Source organism: Balaenoptera acutorostrata, chromosome 3, assembly GCF_949987535.1.
Source record: "Balaenoptera acutorostrata chromosome 3, mBalAcu1.1, whole genome shotgun sequence".
Lineage (NCBI taxonomy): Eukaryota > Metazoa > Chordata > Mammalia > Artiodactyla > Balaenopteridae > Balaenoptera > Balaenoptera acutorostrata.
The window spans coordinates 19,775,390-19,793,098 of record NC_080066.1 but is presented as its reverse complement, the minus strand read 5'-3'; the positions used below and the strand labels follow the sequence as shown (position 1 = coordinate 19,793,098).

At 42.8% G+C, this 17,709-nt stretch overlaps 2 protein-coding genes across 3 annotated transcripts in view; one reads left to right on the top strand and one right to left on the bottom strand.

Annotated features, from left to right (window-relative positions):
- LOC103012343 (coiled-coil domain-containing protein 3) overlaps positions 1-17,709 on the bottom strand; it is a 112,763-nt gene that overhangs the window by 8,545 nt on the left and 86,509 nt on the right. The window lies entirely within an intron of this gene.
- LOC103020462 (histone chaperone ASF1) lies at positions 6,963-7,956 on the top strand. Its single transcript, XM_007191082.2, has one exon. It carries the CDS (start codon positions 7,199-7,201, stop codon positions 7,811-7,813), a length of 615 nt encoding a protein of 204 aa, XP_007191144.2. The 5' UTR covers positions 6,963-7,198; the 3' UTR covers positions 7,814-7,956.

Below are 17,709 nucleotides of genomic sequence, written 5' to 3'. Positions count from 1 at the left end.
TGAAAATACAGAGGAAGGAGCAGTTCCTTCGCAAATAAACCCTGGGGACCCAAGTTCTTCGCAACACCTGGAAAGAGGGCTCCCCCAAAGACCAACTATTGCCAAAATGGAAGGACAACTATAAAGTAATTTTAACCACCACCACTGCTGTCAAACTGCAAGGGGTATCTGTTGGGTACATCTGTCCAGACTAAAGCTTTTACTTCCAGAAACCCCACGGGTCACAACAGAAGAACAATGCACCTGTGAGCCAGCAGAAGCTCTGAGATACCTATTCCAAAGACAGGTACCATCAACACGTAAGTAAAATGATGTAGTGAGTTGGCTCCTATTTGAAGCCTTAATGGGACTTGGGACCTCTCTTGTTTCTTTGGCTGATGTGGTTCTTGACAATCGTCTGGCCCTTGAGTACCTTCTGGCAGAGCAAGGCAGAGTTTGTGCGATCCCTAATACTTCCCGCTGCACTTGGATCAATGCAACAGGACAGGTAAAAGTTAATATTCAGGAAATAGAAGCTCAGGCAGTGTGGCTTCATAATTTTGGCAGGGGTGATATCGCCTTCCTTGTCTGGTCAACAGTCAAGGAAGCCCAAAGTTAGCCTGGTTCCTTCCCTTTCTAGGCCCTTTAATGGCGATTGTTGTTCTCCTTTTTAGCCTTTGTTTGTTTAACCTTTTGGTTAAGTTTGTGTCTTTTAGGCTCCAACAGTTTGAAGTAAGGCTCATGATGGCTCAAGAAATTCAGCCCATTCCAGCGGAAAGTGGCCCAAGTCCCTACAGGTCCTTGGAACAGTCAGCAAGGGACTTCTCCTCTAGGGTAGGCTAGGGTCTGTGGCCCCTGTCCAGCAGGAGGAAGTTTCAGAAGAGACCTTCAGCCTCTTACCCCTTAATAAATGTGTAGAGTCTCTCAGGGGGGAATGAGACAGGCTGGGACCTGGGACCCTGTACTGCAGTGCTGCAATGCTTGCACCTGGACACACCTCTCCTCAAGCAAAAAATTAAAAGAAACTGTATGGGACTAAAAATTACCGCGTGCATGCTCAGTTGGGGCAAATTCTGGACAAAAGATACAAAGAGACCAAAAAAACCCAACTGCCATTTTGAGGAGCCTGGAGCAAAAGCAGGGTACTTGCGCATGCCCCCTGCACACACCACCACCTAAGGGGTGGGCAAAACACCTAAGCTACCCCTTCGGCCCAACCCCTGGACACACCCCTACCCTCACCCCATATAAGGAACAAGCTCGCCCCCTCTCAGGGGGTGGGCAAGCAAGGGAACCTGTTGTTTGTTCTCGCTCCCCCCTGCTGCAGCAGGGGCCCCAATAAAGCCTTGCCTGAAAAAACCAACCAAACAAACAAAACCCACAGTGAGGTATCACTCACACCTGTCATCAAAAAGACAAGAAATATGGTTCCAGTTCAAGATGGTGACAGAAGAGGATTCTGAGCTCACCTCCCACCATGGACATACCGAATCTACAGCTACATACAGAACATCTTCCCCTGAAAGAAACCCCAAAACTACGAGTGACCCCTCCATACCAGGCAACCGAGAAAAAAAAACGCACATTGAAGCAGGTAGGAGAGGCTGAGACAATCTCATCTTAAACCCGGTGCAGCAACCTGCAATCAAGAGGGAACTGACAACTGAGCTTATCCCTGAGGAGCAAAGGGGTTGAACCCCACATCTGGCACCCCAACTTTTAAGACCTGCACCTGAGAGACGAGCCCCTGAAACTTCCAGGTTTGAAAGCCACCAGGGCTTGCCTCCCTGAGACCCACAGGCTATGAGTGAACTGAGAACAGTTCTTAAAGGGCTCACACAGACTCATCTGGCTACCCAGCACCAGGGCCCAGTGCAGAGGCAGCCGACTGAAAAGCACCCGATTCGCTTATCTGAAAGCTTTGGCCTGAGCGGCAGGCTTCTCATTGAACACACAACTGAAGGCCAACTGAAATACTCGACAAAGACTATGGCTTTCGGGAGGCATTGTCATGCTTCCCCTCTGCTCCACCCTAGGTTGTGGTGTCTCCGAGAAAGGGGCTTATGTACACATCTGACACCCTAGCTTTTGTGTCTGCCACCCAGAGAACACATCCCTTGATGGCGTGGCTCTGGTGGCCAGTGGGGCTTGTGTTCATGGGTTCATCAGGATGGTAGCAAACAAAGAAATAGTTCTTAACTGGCTATTACCACAGGGTTCAAGGCAGAGGGAGCAGAAAGAAATGCCCATCTCCCAGTCTTCTCCTAAAAGAGATATTTGCAAACTGTAAACGCTTCTACATGAGGGCTTGGCTTCCAATCAGCCTGAATCTAGGTGCTGACTGAAATCCTCCCCTGACAGGTCTTGGCAAACCCTCAACTACTGCGAGCCACTAAGAATAAAGTAGGCTTCTTGGACAATCAATCACAAAGGTTTGAGAGATATCCAAGAGCTAGGGCAGAGTTGAGCGATAAGGTTCATCTCCTACACAAAGCCACTGCTTCAAGACTGGGAGAGGTAGTTGTTTCATCTAACGCATATAAGCCATAGATTGTCAAGGAAAAATGAAGAAACAGAGGAATATTTCCAAAGGAAAGAATAAGATAAAACCTCAGAAAAAGACCTTAATGAAATGGAGATGAGTAATTTACCTGATAAAGAGCTCAAAAGAATGGTGATAAAGATGCTCACTGAGCTCAGGAGAAAAATGCATGCATAAAATGAGAATTTCAACAGAGATCAAAAATATAAGAAAGTACCAAAATAGAAGTGACAGAGCTGAAGAATACAATAACTGAACTGAAAAATACAATAGAGGTGTTCAACAGCAGACCGGATGAAGCAGAAAAAAAGGATCACTGAACTCAAAGACAGAGCAGTGGAACTCATCCAATCAGAACAGCAAAATGAAAAGAGAATGAAGAAGAGTGAAGATAGCCTAAGGGACTTACGAGACAACATCAAGCAAAAGGGGTCCCTAAAGAGGAACAGAGAAAGGGGCAGAAAACTTAATTGAAGAAATAATGGCTGAAAACTTCCCTAACCTAGATCCAGATCCAGGAAACCCAGAGAGTATTAAATAAGATGAACCCAAAGAGACCCACACCAAGATACATTGTAATTCAAGTATCAACAGTTAAAGACAAGGAGAAACTCTTAAAAGCAACAAGAGAAAAATAACTTGTTATGTACAAGGGGAACCTACAAGACTATCAGCAGATTTTTCAGCAGAAACTTTGCAGGTCAGAGGGAGTGGCATGATATATAAAGAGCTGAAAGAAAAAAAAAATAACAACTGCCAACTAAGAATACTCTATCCTGGAAAATGGTCCTTCAGAACTGAAGGAGAGAGAAAGAATTTTCTAGACAAGCAAAAGCAGGAGAATTTCATCACCACTAGACCAGCCTTACAAGAAATGTTAAAGGGAGTTATTCAAGCTGAATAGAGAAGGTGCTAATTAGTAACAAGAAAACATTAAAAAGTATGAATCTCACTGGTAAAGGTAAATATATAGTAAAATTCAGAATAATCTCATGTCATAAAGAAAGTGGATTAATCACTTGTAAAGCCAGTATGAAGGTTAAAAGATGAAAGTAGAAAAATAACTATATAATTTGTTACTGGATACACAAGATAAAAAGATGTATTTGTGACATCAAAAGCATTGGAAAGTAAGTTATTAACTTAAAATGGACTGTTACAAGTTGTTTTACATAAACCTCATGGTAACTACAAATCAAAAACCTATAGTAGATAAACAAAATATAAAGAGAAAGGACTCTACCACTACAGAAAATCATCAAACAACAAAGAGCAAGAGAAGAGAAAGGAACAGAGGAATTACAAAACAACCAGAAAGAAATTAACAAAATGGTAATAAGTACATACCTATAAGTAATTACATTAAATGTAAATGGACTATCTCCAATCAAAAGACAGAGTGGCAGGACTTCCCTGGTGGCACAGTGGTTAAGAATCTGCCTGCCAATGCAGGGGACATGGGTTCGAGCCCTGGTCCAGGAAGATCCCACATGCCGCAGAGCAACTAAGACCATGTGCCGCAACTACTGAAGCTTGCGTGCCACAACTACTGAAGCCCGCACGCCTAGAGCCCATGCTCCACAACAAGAGAAGCCACTGCAATGAGAAGCCCATGCACCACAACAAAGAGTAGCCCCCACTCGCTGCAGCTAGAAAAAGCCCACGTGCAGCAACAAAGACCCAACACAGCCAAAAATAAGTAGTAAATAAATAAAGACAGAGTGGCTGAATGGATATAAAATATGACCCATCTATATGCTGCCTAAAAGAGACTCACTTCAGCTTTAAGGACACACAGAGACTGAAAGTAAAGGGATGGAAAACGATATTCCATGCAAATGGAAACCAAAAGCAAGCTGGGGTAGCTGTACTTATACTGTAAGACAAACTATAATAAGAAACAAAGGTCATTAATATAATGATAAAGGGATCAATTCATCAAGAGGATATAACGTTTGTAAATATTTATGCACTCAACATAGGAGCATCTAAGTATATAAAGCAAATATTACCAGACCTAAAGGGAGAAATAGACAGCAATACAATAATAGTAGGGGTCTTCAGTATCCCCCATCAATAATAAATAGATCATACAGACCGAAAAATAAGGAAACATTGGACTTAAACTACATGTTAGACCAGATAGACTTAACATTTACAGAACATTCAATCTAAAAGCAACAGAACACAGATTCTTCTCATACACACAGGAAACATTCTCCAGGATAGATAATATGTTCGGTTCCAAAACAAGTCTTAATAAATTAGAACGATGAAATCTTATCAAGCAGCTTTTCTGACCACAGTGGTATAAAAATAGAAATCAATTATAGAATAAAACTGGAAGATTCAAAAATACGTGGAGATTAAACATGCTCCTGAACAACAAAAGGGTCAAAAGAGAAAATCAAGAAATAAAACATACCATAACTTGTGGGATGCAATAACATCAGTTGTAAGAGGGAAGTTCATAGTGATAAATGCCTACATGATGAAACAAGAAAGATCTCAAACAACCTAACTTTACACCTCAAGGACCTAGAAAAAGAAAAAATAAAGCCCAAATTTAGTAGAAGGACTAAAAGCTGGTTTTCTGAAAAAACAGTAATCCTCGGCTAGATTCAGCAAGAAGAAAAGAGACATAATAAATAAAATCAGAAATGAAAGGAGGTATTATACCTATTACAGCAGATCATAAGAGACTATGAACAATTATATACCACCAAACTGGACAATTTGAAGAAATGGATAAATTCCTAGAAACATACAACCTACCCACACTAGATCAGAAAATAAATAGAAAATCTGAACAGACCAAGTACTAGTAAAGAGATTGAATCAGTAAGTAAAGAGATTGAATCAGTAATCAAAAACTTCCCAAGAAACAGAAGTCCAGGACCAGATGGCTTCAGTGGTGAATTCTACCAAACGTTTAAAGAAAAATTAATACCAATCCTTCTCAAACTCTTCCAAAATATAGAAGAGAGAACACTTCCAAACTCATTTTACAAGGCCAGTATTACCTTAATACCAAAACCAGACAAGGACACCACATAAATCACAAGCCAGTACCCCTGATGAATACAGATGCAAAGATCCTCAACAAAACATTAGCAAACTCTTTCCAACAATATATTAATAGAACCATATACCATAATCAAGTGGCATTTATTCCCGGGGTGCAAAGATGGTTCAACATCTGCAAATCAGTTAATGTGCTACACCACATTAATAAAATGAAGGATAAAAATCCTATCAATAAATGCAGAAAAAGCATTTGACAAAATTCAACATCCATTTATGATAGAAACTTTGGTGGGGGATTAGGCCTCGAGGGCAGAGCTCTCATGAATGGGATTAATGTCCTTATAAAGGAGGCCTGAGAGCTCCCTTGCCCCCTCTGCCATGTGAAGATACAAGAAGTCTGTGACCTGGCAGAGGGCCCTCACCTGTCCATGCCGGCTCCCTGACCTTGGACTTCCAGCCTCTAGAACCTTGAGAAAAAAATTTCTGTTGTTTATAAGTCCCCCAGTAGGTGGAATTTTGTTACAGCAGCCCAAACAGACTAAGACCCCCTGGTACATAGTAAATGTCCACTAAATGTTGGTCATTATTATGGTATAGGGTTCAATCTCTTAAAACCCTTAAGACCTTTATGACTGGACCCAGCCTGCATCTCCAGCCTTACTTATCATCCTTCTGTTCACACACTTTATGCCCAAAGCAACCTGGCTCTACTTGTCCCCCAGTATGTCTTGTTCTTTCCCATCTCTGGGCCTCTGCATGCTCTTCCTTCCTCCTGGAGGGCTGGTCGACCCCAGCTCTGTCTGGCAGTCCTAGAACCATTCTGCAGGTCCACCCCCATGACACTTTCCATAGGTGTCTCTCCAATTACACATAACGTTTCCTACTCCCCCATCTCCATAGCACGCAGAGCTATTCATACAGCACACACCAAGCACCACACAGCCCCGGGGGTACGTGCACTGCCCTCGTCACATCGCAAACTACCGAAGGCCTATTTCACCGTGGTCTTTGTAGCCTTGTTGCCCTGGCCATTTTAGGCATACACTAAAACATCTGAATCAAGTTAAGTGTTCCAAAACTACCTGTCATTTAACAAAGAGCTTTTGCCACTGTTAAGGGGGTTGGGGGGAGGGAACATGTGCCACACTGCCCTCTTCTGGCCAAAATGAGCCCCTCGACGAGAAGGTGCCACAGGAGACTCTGGAGAACTCATTATTTATATAGTATATGACCAGATATCATCTATATAACTTTCTGACTGTTTAATATGGCCACGTACTAGGCTCAGCACTTTATAGCCACTCTCACTAAGTCGTGATCGTTCTCTAAGTTATGACAGATCCTTGAACCAAGAACAAGATAAAAGAATCCAAGCAAAGTCTATTAAAAGAAGAGGACTGGGTTTGGGGGGGGATCGACATGTACACACTGCTGTATTTAAAATGGATAACCGGAAATAGGAAAGCTGCAAAACACTGTGGAGTGTTCCCGTGTAAATAAAAAGAGGAAAAAAAAGTTTCTCAAGTCACCGCTGCACGACGTCGGGCCGGCGCCGGGACGGGGGTCTGCGCTCTCCCGAGGGGCCGCGCGCTGGACTTTATTGTGCCACAACAAGCCCCCGTTCCCATTGTTTGTTTTTTTTTTCAAAATATGGCAAAGGTTCAGGTGAACAATGTAGTGGTGCTGGATAACCCTTCTCCTTTCTACAACCCATTCCAGTTCGAGATCACCTTCGAGTGCATCGAGGACCTGTCAGAAGACCTGGAATGGAAAATTATCTACGTGGGCTCCGCAGAAAGTGAAGAATACGATCAAGTTTTAGACTCTGTTTTAGTGGGCCCTGTTCCTGCAGGAAGGCATATGTTTGTATTTCAGGCTGATGCACCTAATCCGGGACTCATTCCAGATGCAGATGCAGTAGGTGTAACAGTTGTGCTAATTACATGCACCTATCGAGGTCAAGAATTTATTAGAGTTGGTTATTATGTAAATAATGAATATACTGAGACAGAATTAAGGGAAAATCCGCCAGTAAAACCAGACTTTTCTAAGCTTCAAAGGAACATTTTGGCATCCAATCCCAGAGTCACAAGATTCCACATTAATTGGGAAGATAACACAGAAAAACTGGAAGACGCAGAGAGCAGTAATCCAAATCTACAATCACTTCTTTCAACAGATGCATTACCTTCAGCATCAAAGGGATGGTCCACATCAGAAAACTCACTAAATGTCATGTTAGAATCCCACATGGACTGCATGTGACCACCTACCATCCCTATAGTACAAATTAAGCTATAAAAACACACAGAACTATTTCCCTGAAATTCCGTAAGTACATAGTCAAGATACAATGTGAAGAATTTGTTTAAAAAACATCCTGTAGAAAGTTTATAAGAAAACCAGTATTTGAGCAAATTGTGGAATATAAATACAACTATTTTTAAGTAATTTTTTTCTCTAATGTGTTATTCTGAAACTAATCTGATTAAAACATATATATTATTTTCTTTTCCTCTATATGTAATTAAAGCATTTATAAAGAAAAATGAATCATTAGACCAGGTTGTAAAGATGTCTTAGCCTCTTGGACAATAATCTTTGGACCACTATTTTACTAATCTTTGAAAGAACAAAGTTAACTTCAACTAAAATGTGTCTTCCTGTGATAACACATAACTTGGTTTGCTTTAAGGGGCAAGTTTTCATTCTTTTTATGGCATGCCCTTAAAGAACGGATTTGAAGTCAACTGTATGCTACCAAGAACTCTAGGATCTGATTTTCCAGGCCACCTTGAAGCCTCTTATGGCTACTGTTCAGTTCATATAATGTTACACAGCACTCAGTTTGGTTTCTAAGACAACAAATGTGGTTAATTGTTTATAAGGTCCTCTGGCTATGATTTTTGTTTTTATAACAGTTCAGGACATCAGAACACTCCTTGAATCATACATCATTATTACCCAGTGAATTCAGCAGGTCAAGAGCAGATACAAACTCCCTAAGTTTAAGAACAGGAGAGTATAATGACTCCGTTCCGTTTGTTAGATTTATAATACTATGAACTTAACTCTTTAAAACTGTTTTGCTAGGTCATCTGTTGTTGGCAGCATTTATATAAAAACAGTGGATTTGGAAAGATATATTTAGCTTTATCATAATAGATAAGTTACTATTTTGGAACTATATGTATTTTCACATGTAGTACTCTTCTCCATATCCCCTGACACTCATGCACAATAAGATTAGGCATATTTGTGGTGGACATATGTTAGATAGCTTTTCCAGGTAAGTTTTTTAAAAGCAGTCTTGGAAAGGAATGCATTAACTAAATGGGCCAAAAAGTTCTTTTTCTTTGATGAGAGCTAGGTCCTTCCTCAAAAAGTTTCTTATGCTCCAGTAAATTAAATGTAGAATATTCTCATTACTCTTGCTGCTAAGCAAGACATTAGCCATATAATGCAGAGTTATGCAGTGCCTTCATATCTAAACTTTTATACTGCACTTTTTAAAGCTTTTATTTTGAGGAGGGAAAGGGGCATTTGTCTGAATATGGATTCTAAGTTGTATATATTTCCTGTCATTCTAAAAAGTGACTTTGTGAAGCAAAATTTTGCTAAATGTTAAACTTTGAAATTTAATATACCAGATAATTAAAATACTGTCCACTAACTAGTTCATAGACTTTAAAAGTAAAATACATCTGGCTGTTAAAACAATATGAAGAAAATTTCATTTTTGTCTAATTGCAATTAAAAGAAAATGTTAAAATATTAAAATGAAAATAAAAGTAATACTTTCCAACCAATAAATAAATAAATAAAAAATAAAATGGATAACCAACAAGGTATTGCACAGGGAGCTCTGCTCGATATTACGTAACAACCTAAGATACATGTATATGTATAACTGAATCACTTTGCTGTACACCTGAAACTAACCCAACATTGTTAATCAACTAGACTCCAATATAAAATGAAAAGTTAAAAAGGAGGACTGGGTTTTAATATGGCTGGCTGTTCATTTTGAAAGGACAGAATCCAATAGTGGGTTGGAACATAACATCAAAGAGAAGGCTGAGTTACATTTTATGACGTTCTTTACACGCTGCATTTTAAAATAATAAATGAGAGCAAACATGGTGGGATGCAACAAGCTCTGCGCTCTTGGTGGAACGTTAGTGCACATCTAAGACATCAACACTCTTCGCAGGCATCCCTCAGACCCAGGGGCCAGCTGTTCCCTACTCTAGGGAGCTAGAGCAAGAGGAAGACCACCTTGACAATGGCCTGAAGAAACCAAGATGGAGCAAAGGGACAGCTGGAAAGTGTGTCTGTGTGTGGGGGGCGGGGGGGGGGCAGTTATTAAAATGGGATGAATGGGATGACTGGAGTTCCTTGGTGAATAAGTCACTCTCAATCCCTTAGCCTCTCTTTGACATGGGTAGGGTTTGAGCTGGAGCAGAAAGACATAGAAGGACTCTTGTCCAATGTCACCAATAGCAAAGCTGTGACCCAGGACCCCTTACCAAGCAGAAGGTCTTTATCTCTGTGGAAAGTGGGCTCTGCCTGCAAATAGGGAGGGCTTAGGCCCTAGGAATAAGAGGCTAACCCCATAAAATGAAGAAGCCATTGTCACAAGTGTCTCAAGCAGGCCTCCTGAATCCCGGCCTTCACCTCTTGAGAAAGCATGAATTTCTACGCAAGACCTGTGCTTTCAAATATATGTTTCTTTAAGAAACTATCCTTTCTCTGAAATGCTTTCCAAATGAAATCAATCTCTTTAGAAACTGCTTTTAAAATATACATATAAAAGGTCAACACACTTGCTCATTTAATTTTGTGTGCTTTATAAGAGGCTGAGAAGAGGAGGGGGAAAGGCCAGACCAAGAGGAAACACGTATTGCCACGTGTTCTTTGAAGAAGAACCAAAGAGAAGCAAATGATCATTTGGGGCAACCCCTAAGCAAATGATTCCTAATGGGCAGCCCCATCCTCAGGACCACAGCACACCAGCTCTGATTGGCTACAGAGGAGAAAGCCCTTGCCTGTCAGATGTCTAAGCCCCCAGCATCTACCTGTGGCTGAGTCGCTTTTCTCTAGAAAGCTCCACTGCTTCAGGGTGGATGGGAAGGCTGTCATAGGGGAGCCTGCCCTTTTATTCTCAGATAAAAGGTAGGCTGGGATACCCATTCTTTGCCTTCTTTTTAAAGTAACATCTTTTTAAACTATAAAAGCAACATTTTATTGTAGAAATCTTTTTCAAATTGAGACCAAAAAAAAGACAATTAAGATCATCTGTAATTCTGTTGCACTGAGATAGCCACTGCTGACATTTTAATACATCTCTTCCTAGGATTGTTTCTATTGGTATACATAAATATTTAAACAAAGTTGGACTCATGCCATTATTAGACTTTCTGATGTAACTTTTTCCCTTCACTATTTTATCATGATTATTTTCTGGACACTTGTACATTTCCATTGAGCATTTCGATGGAAGCTGGGGGAGGGGGAGTCAGGTGGTTCTGCCCAGCTGCCACGAACTGCAAAACTCATCACTAGTTGTTAATCCTCCTCCATCCTTATAACCACAGGCCAACAGGGAAGGATGCCAAGATGTGCGTTTTTGCATCTGTGGGGCTGAATGATCTTAGGGTGGCCTTTCGGGTGGTCACCAGCCTCCAATGACAGGACAAACCCATGAGAGTTTCTCACCTGTGCTCTACCTAAAACCTTCCCATGTGTTCTCTGCTGTCCTCAGGAATCTCAGGTGCTGTGGGAAAGTTTCGCAATCAAGATCTTGAAGGGTTAAGGAATTGAAGGCCATGTTACCATATAGAATCCATATACAATACAGAATCACCTCTAAATGATTAAAGAAATCATTTCTAAATGGTTTCCACTTCCATATGTTCGTTCATTCCAGCAAGAAGCATTTATTATACCATGCCTGGCACCGTACAGTGCAGAAGGTTCTCCCTGAATTATTCCGCAATATACCACTAAGCTCTGTATCTACTTAACAAAAAGACAGTGCATTAAAAATTACTATTTCATGGCAGCAGACATATCAAAAGCTCCCTGAGAGGATTCTTGCCTTCACAGCTGCTTTCAATTTAAATAACCCTATACAGACAAGGCAAAATGTACTTTCTGAAATGTTAAAAATGAGGCAAGTCCCAAAGTGGTAACACTGACCAACAGCTTGCCTTTTTAACACTTCGCTCCTGTTCTTGAGATTCAAAAAAGAGAAAGGGAAAAAAAAAGGAGAGAATTAAAATCTAGAACAGAGGCCAGCAAACTATGGCTTGTGGACCCGATCTGGCCCACCACCTGTTTTTGCTAATAAAGTTTTATTGGAACACTGCCACGTTCCTTTGTTTACATATGGTCTGTGGCTCCTTTCCCACTACAATAGCAGAGTAGTTGCGACATAGACTGTGTGGTCCAAAAAGTCTAAAATGTTTAGTACCTGGCCCCTTGTAGGAGAAAATTCTGGAACCCTCATCTTGAGAGAAGCTCAAGGCAAACGGAGATGCAAAGGCAACAGCTGACAACTGGATGAGTTTGGAGGGAAAACAGCCAATAAAGAATGGAGGAGGGCAAAGGATGGAAAAAGCATCGGGTCCCAGAGTTTGCCAAGAGCCTCACTGCCCACCCTTCACCCTTTTCACACCATTTTTGAACACCGATGTGCAATCACTGCTTTGGGCTGCCAGGTCGCAGCTCAAGTTCTCAGTGATTCTTGTCAAGGAGCCTTTGACTCTCAACAGACTGCTGCCAATTTCAAACCTCCAGATGGAAGTTCACAAAAGAGCTCTTTCCAAAATGGTTATCCCACTGTTTCTAAAGTGCTTCCCCAGCGACACTGGAAAGATATGCTTTCTGGAACCTACCCATGTGCACTGCCCAGAAGCAGCCACTCTCAGGGTGAGAGGCACTCTGAAGTGGGTCGCTGGTCACACAATTTGTCAGTTCTGAGAAGCTTACACTGCATGGTGCCTTCTGACCCAGTCACGGCCAGAGGCCAAGACTCCTTCATTCTCCGTGTGATGCAGGAACTCCTGGAGGGTTGATGGTGAGCCCACAGGCCTCAACCCAAGTTCTTGCCAGTTCTCTCTCACCCTGTCTCTTCGTTCCACCATTGTTTTAAACCTCTTAGAGACAGAGGGATGAGGAGGCGAGCAGCGGAGTCAAGTCAAAGCAGAATGGTTTCCTAAATGATTCGACAGTAACAGTTTGGATGACACCCAGCACTACCGAGAAAACTCCCAAGCCACAGAAGCGACAACAGGGTGGTTCTTCTGCAGACTCTCTGGAGAAACAACCTGAGGTTCCTATGACTGTATTTGACTTGGCATCTGGTCCTTCCTCTGCTCCACCCAAAGTCAAAAGGGTTGTCTCCCTGTGCCAGGAACCCAGCAGAAGGGAAAGCAGATGCCCCAGACAGGCTGTGGCTGAAGGCGAGGGGCGCGGAGAATGGGCAAGTGGAGGTGGGAGCAGGCAGGCAGGGGGTCAGGGGACAGAGCTGGGGCAGGAGCACCCTTCCCACTGGGCAGTACTGGCTCAAGGGCTCCCCCAACCCTCCCTTCCTGCTCCCTTCCCCCCACTCTCCCCAGACAAGCCAAGGCTGTCTGGCATCCTGGGTAGAAGCCTGGGCTTCAGAACCAGGCAAAACTGGGATTGCCTCCTGGCTGCTCCTTCATCCTATGGCAGGGCCCCCTCGCCTGCATCAATGAAGCTGCCTTAGTTCACTCTCTTCATTTACACAACGGGGGTAATAATGCCTCCACCATCGACTTGCTTTGAGGATTAAAATCAGATAACAGATGTAAAAGCATCTGACATAGCGCCTGACATACAGTAAACATACAGTAAATGAATCTTTATGACTGTTCCTCACCTGAACTTGAGCTTTCCTGATTGAACTACTCCTTCATAACCACAATGGGCTCCCTCAAATATCTATGCCTTTGCACGTGTAGTTCCTTCTGCTTAGAAAATCTCCACCAACTACCCGCCACATCCTTATCCAACTGACGAAATTCTACTGATTCTCCAGGCCTGGGTTCAAGGGTCACCTCCTCTGTGAAGCCTTCCCTGATTCCTCCAGAAAGAGCCATGTAATCTTTCCCCAATTCTATTGTCAAGTTTATCACACTGTGAGTCTGACTCTCTCCTGGACAGTCAAAGCCCCTCAAGTGCAAGGGTTCCATCTTTTCATCTTTGTATCCAGTACCTGGCATGGAATAAAGCACTTAATGAAGGAAGGGATGCAGGTTGAAATAAAAACAAGTTCAGTGACTTAAAAATGAGCAACAAACGGAGAAGCAGGAGACACCTTTGGAAAGTAGGTGCTGGGTTCATTGTGATCCTTGTGAAGTCCTATCCCAAGTCAGTTCTGACTCCCTGTTCTGGTAAGATCAGGAACTGGCTTTAATGATCCCTGAAGTTAATGCATTTTCTTTTCTGATTCTCTCCCAGGCCCAGCTGACTAGGTTATTTTGTGTATCCTATACCAAATCCATAAGAGCTGCAGGACATAATGGAGGTGAGAAAAGACTGAATTTTCACGGGGAGATGCTGGGTTACAGGAAGCCCAGGTAAATTTAGGACACAGATCACGTTTCAGAAAGACTCCAGAGATGGCGGAAGAAGAGGACAGGGTCTTCAAAGGCCAGGGCTTAACTCTTGAATCGACCATGATTAAAATCAGGAGAGACTGCGCCGCCTTGGGTCCATTCTGTGCCATCACAGAAAGGGAAGTTTACCGATTAAGTTCAGTTACAGAGAGATAAAGGTAAATCTTCAGATAAATGCACTAGAAAGCACTGCCAAGGTGAGGTCTACATAATGCTCATCTCATGATGCTCGCATGGGGACAAAAGGGGTTTTTTTGGTCAAATAAAGTTCAAAAATTCTGCATATTATGTCTCCCTCTTTATTATGATACACATTAACCTATCAACCATACATGTTGGTCCTGCATTAAATCAACCTCCATAAATGTTTTACACCCATTCTCATTTGACTATGGCAGGGCCCTCCAACAGGCAACAAGAACTGATTTCACGTGTTGGGGGGATGCCCGTCTTCTCAGGCCTGGAGGCAGCCAGTCCGCTCAGCTATGAGCAGCCTGCTGCATTGTCCTCAGGGCTTTTTTATCAATGTCCATTACAAACATCCTTTACTGTTATGGTTGGAAAAGGCGTCATGGGTCTAGGAGTTGAGTAATTTTTAAAATAAATTTTGAAGATAATTAATGATATTTTAATTACCACTCATACATAAATGAATAAATGTCCTCATTGCATCCCACTACACACACTCTCTCTCTATATATATATCTATATAGAGATAGAGACATATATCTCTATAAAGAGAGAAAGAATATAAATCACTCAATTGTATGCATGTGGACCTTGCTGATGGGAACTGAACTTGTTCCATTCTGTGACACTTCGATCTAGGTTCTAAGCTTCTCGCGGGGGAAATCTGTATCTCCCCAGGGAGTTTTGCAAACATCATTTTCCACTGTCCATGATGGAAGGAGGACTGGGAAGCACTAGGTCATGGAAGACTGATTCCAACCCCCAAGGCTTTTCTAGACCTACCAAGGGAGGTAAAACTGAAACCACAGATCCTTGCGTGAGAAGGCTGCTAGCAGCTCTTATTCAGTTCCGAGCACTTTCCATGGTGCAAGGGAGAAAAGACTCCCCGGTAAAGTGGAAAGGAGGGTGTGATATTTTTAGATTCCCAGAAATTCATTCCAGACAATTGGCATCACAGTGGAAGGATGGGCACCTCCATCTAGTCCCAATCCTGCCATTGATGAGTTGGTGACTTTGGCGAGTTATGGTCCTCCCTGAACCTCAGTTATAGCCTCAAAGACATCTTCCGATGCCTCTGAATGTTTGGTCAAAGCCTCCTTGGGCATTTTAGTCCCTAGTTGTCCAGTTCTGGCCGGGGCTGGGATTCTCTCCCATGAAAACAGCGGGAGGAAAACAGACCCACAGTAGACTTGCCAATGCAGGAATTCCCTTGGGAGGCATGGGTGCTATTCATGGTCACTGGGATCTCAGGATTTTATTTAGAGATCTGACCACTGGCCTTCTGGTGTGCGTGCTCAGCTTTCATGGCACCTCGGGCTATGGAGGAGGAAGAATGAAAGGGCCTGATGGTGTGGGCACCTCCAAACCCAGCGGTTGACAGATGTGCGACTACTGGCGATGGGGGCCAAGTTCATTCCCGCCCCAGCCCTGGGTGTGCGGACCACTGCCGAGCGGGGCTCACGGAGCCACCGACTGGCTCCTTAAGCTCCAGGCCTCGGGTCACTGCTGATGCCCAAGGGAACAGCAGGCCAAGGTGAAGCTTCCCCCTCGCCCTGTGGACCTCTGAACTCGGTCCAAGGTGACCTAAAGGCAGCCCCTCTGATCTCAAGGCATCCGGGTAAGGCTGCTGAGAGTAGGAAGGCTGAACCATGGACCACAGGGGGCCCACCAGGGAGGGGAAGCCTAGAGCAGAAACTGCCCCAGAGGCAAGCCAGCCTGCTCTGCCCCTGCTCTCTCTCCAAAGGCATCACTGGCCTGACCCATCTGGGTCCGAGGCTCATTTCCCTGGGGCCTTTCACACTCACAGGTTTCAACATTCAGTATTGTCTCCAGCCCTTCTGAAAAGGGCAGCTAAGGACCAGGCTCTACTTTTCCTCCTGATGTGTGGTGTATTTTCCTGGCATCATCAGTACTGGCTGAAAAACCCAAAGGGTTCCCGCCACCAGCGCAGCCCAACTGGGAAATGCAACAAAGATTTATAAGCTGTGAGCATGCTCCTATTTACTTCCCAGAGACTGATGACTGGTCCACGGCCACATCCAGGGTCTGACTCAGTCCAAAGTCTGTTTGCTTGGGAGAGTTTATCAAACCCAGATACAGGACTTCCTGCTACTGAATCAAGACAGGTAGCCTCGGAGCCACCTCTCCTTAGAGGAGAAAGAGCTGGGGGTGGGATTCAGTGAGAGCTAGCTTCAAACGTAGCTCAGGCTACGCAGCTATTTTTTCTTCTTTCAGAAAGTGGAGATACAGATAATGGTGAGACTGTGCATGGCGGTATTTGGGAAGCTGTCCATCCACTAAATGTTGACCATTATAATTACATACAGGCTCGGTCCATAACCTCATGTCCCAGAATCAGTTCTCAGCTAATATTTTAATAGGTAAAAATATTATTGGAAAATCCTTAAACCCACAAACAGATGACAAACAGATACTCAAGCACAGTGATGTGTTTCTGCCAACTTTCAAGGGCCGTCCTTCCTGCCTTGGTATCTGGCACAAGTCCCTGCAAACTTGAAAGCTTCAATAACATGGTCAGGGCAAATTTTACATGTGAAAGGCATTAGATTACAGAATCCTACCCACTGCATGGTTATGGCCAGATTCTATGACAAATGAAAAAGGAATATTAGCTCTGAGAAGAAAATTTAAATATGCCTTAATTATTGTCCCATTATACAAACAACCAGAGTTATTCCTAGCCACCTCTTTAACAATTTGCTGTTCCACCTTCCTGAAATGCTGTTCCATGACTCTGCACATCAGGCTCATTGTCATCCTTCTGGTTCCTGTGTCACCGCCTCAGATGTCTTTCCTTACCACCTTGTAAGTAACCTCCCCTAATGACTACCTCAGCAACCTGCTCGTGCCCCCAATAGCATGATCAGTTGACTAAATAATGATTACCTCTTTCTTCCATTACATTATAAAACAGGGACTCTGTCTCTCATTTTTACTGCTATTACCCTAGTGCAGTTATTACCCTAATACAGTGCCTGGCATACAGTAAGTGCTCAAAAGAGTTTTGACTGAAATAACAAATTATAAAGCTATTACATGCTAATTATTTAAAAAACTGGAAACTACTTCAAAACAGAAAAAACAAAGTCACCAGTCAAAAACGACTTCTTTTACTGGCATCATTTTTTTTTTTAACCTGGTTATAAACTACACTGTATTTTCAATTTTGAATTTGGCTTTCTCAAGCTTTCATTTCATAAAGACCTTACAATCTGAGAATTTCGTTATTCTGATGGTTGAATCTATTTCATTATAAGATTACTCTTTAATTTATTTAGATATATTCCTTTGATTGGGCACACAGGC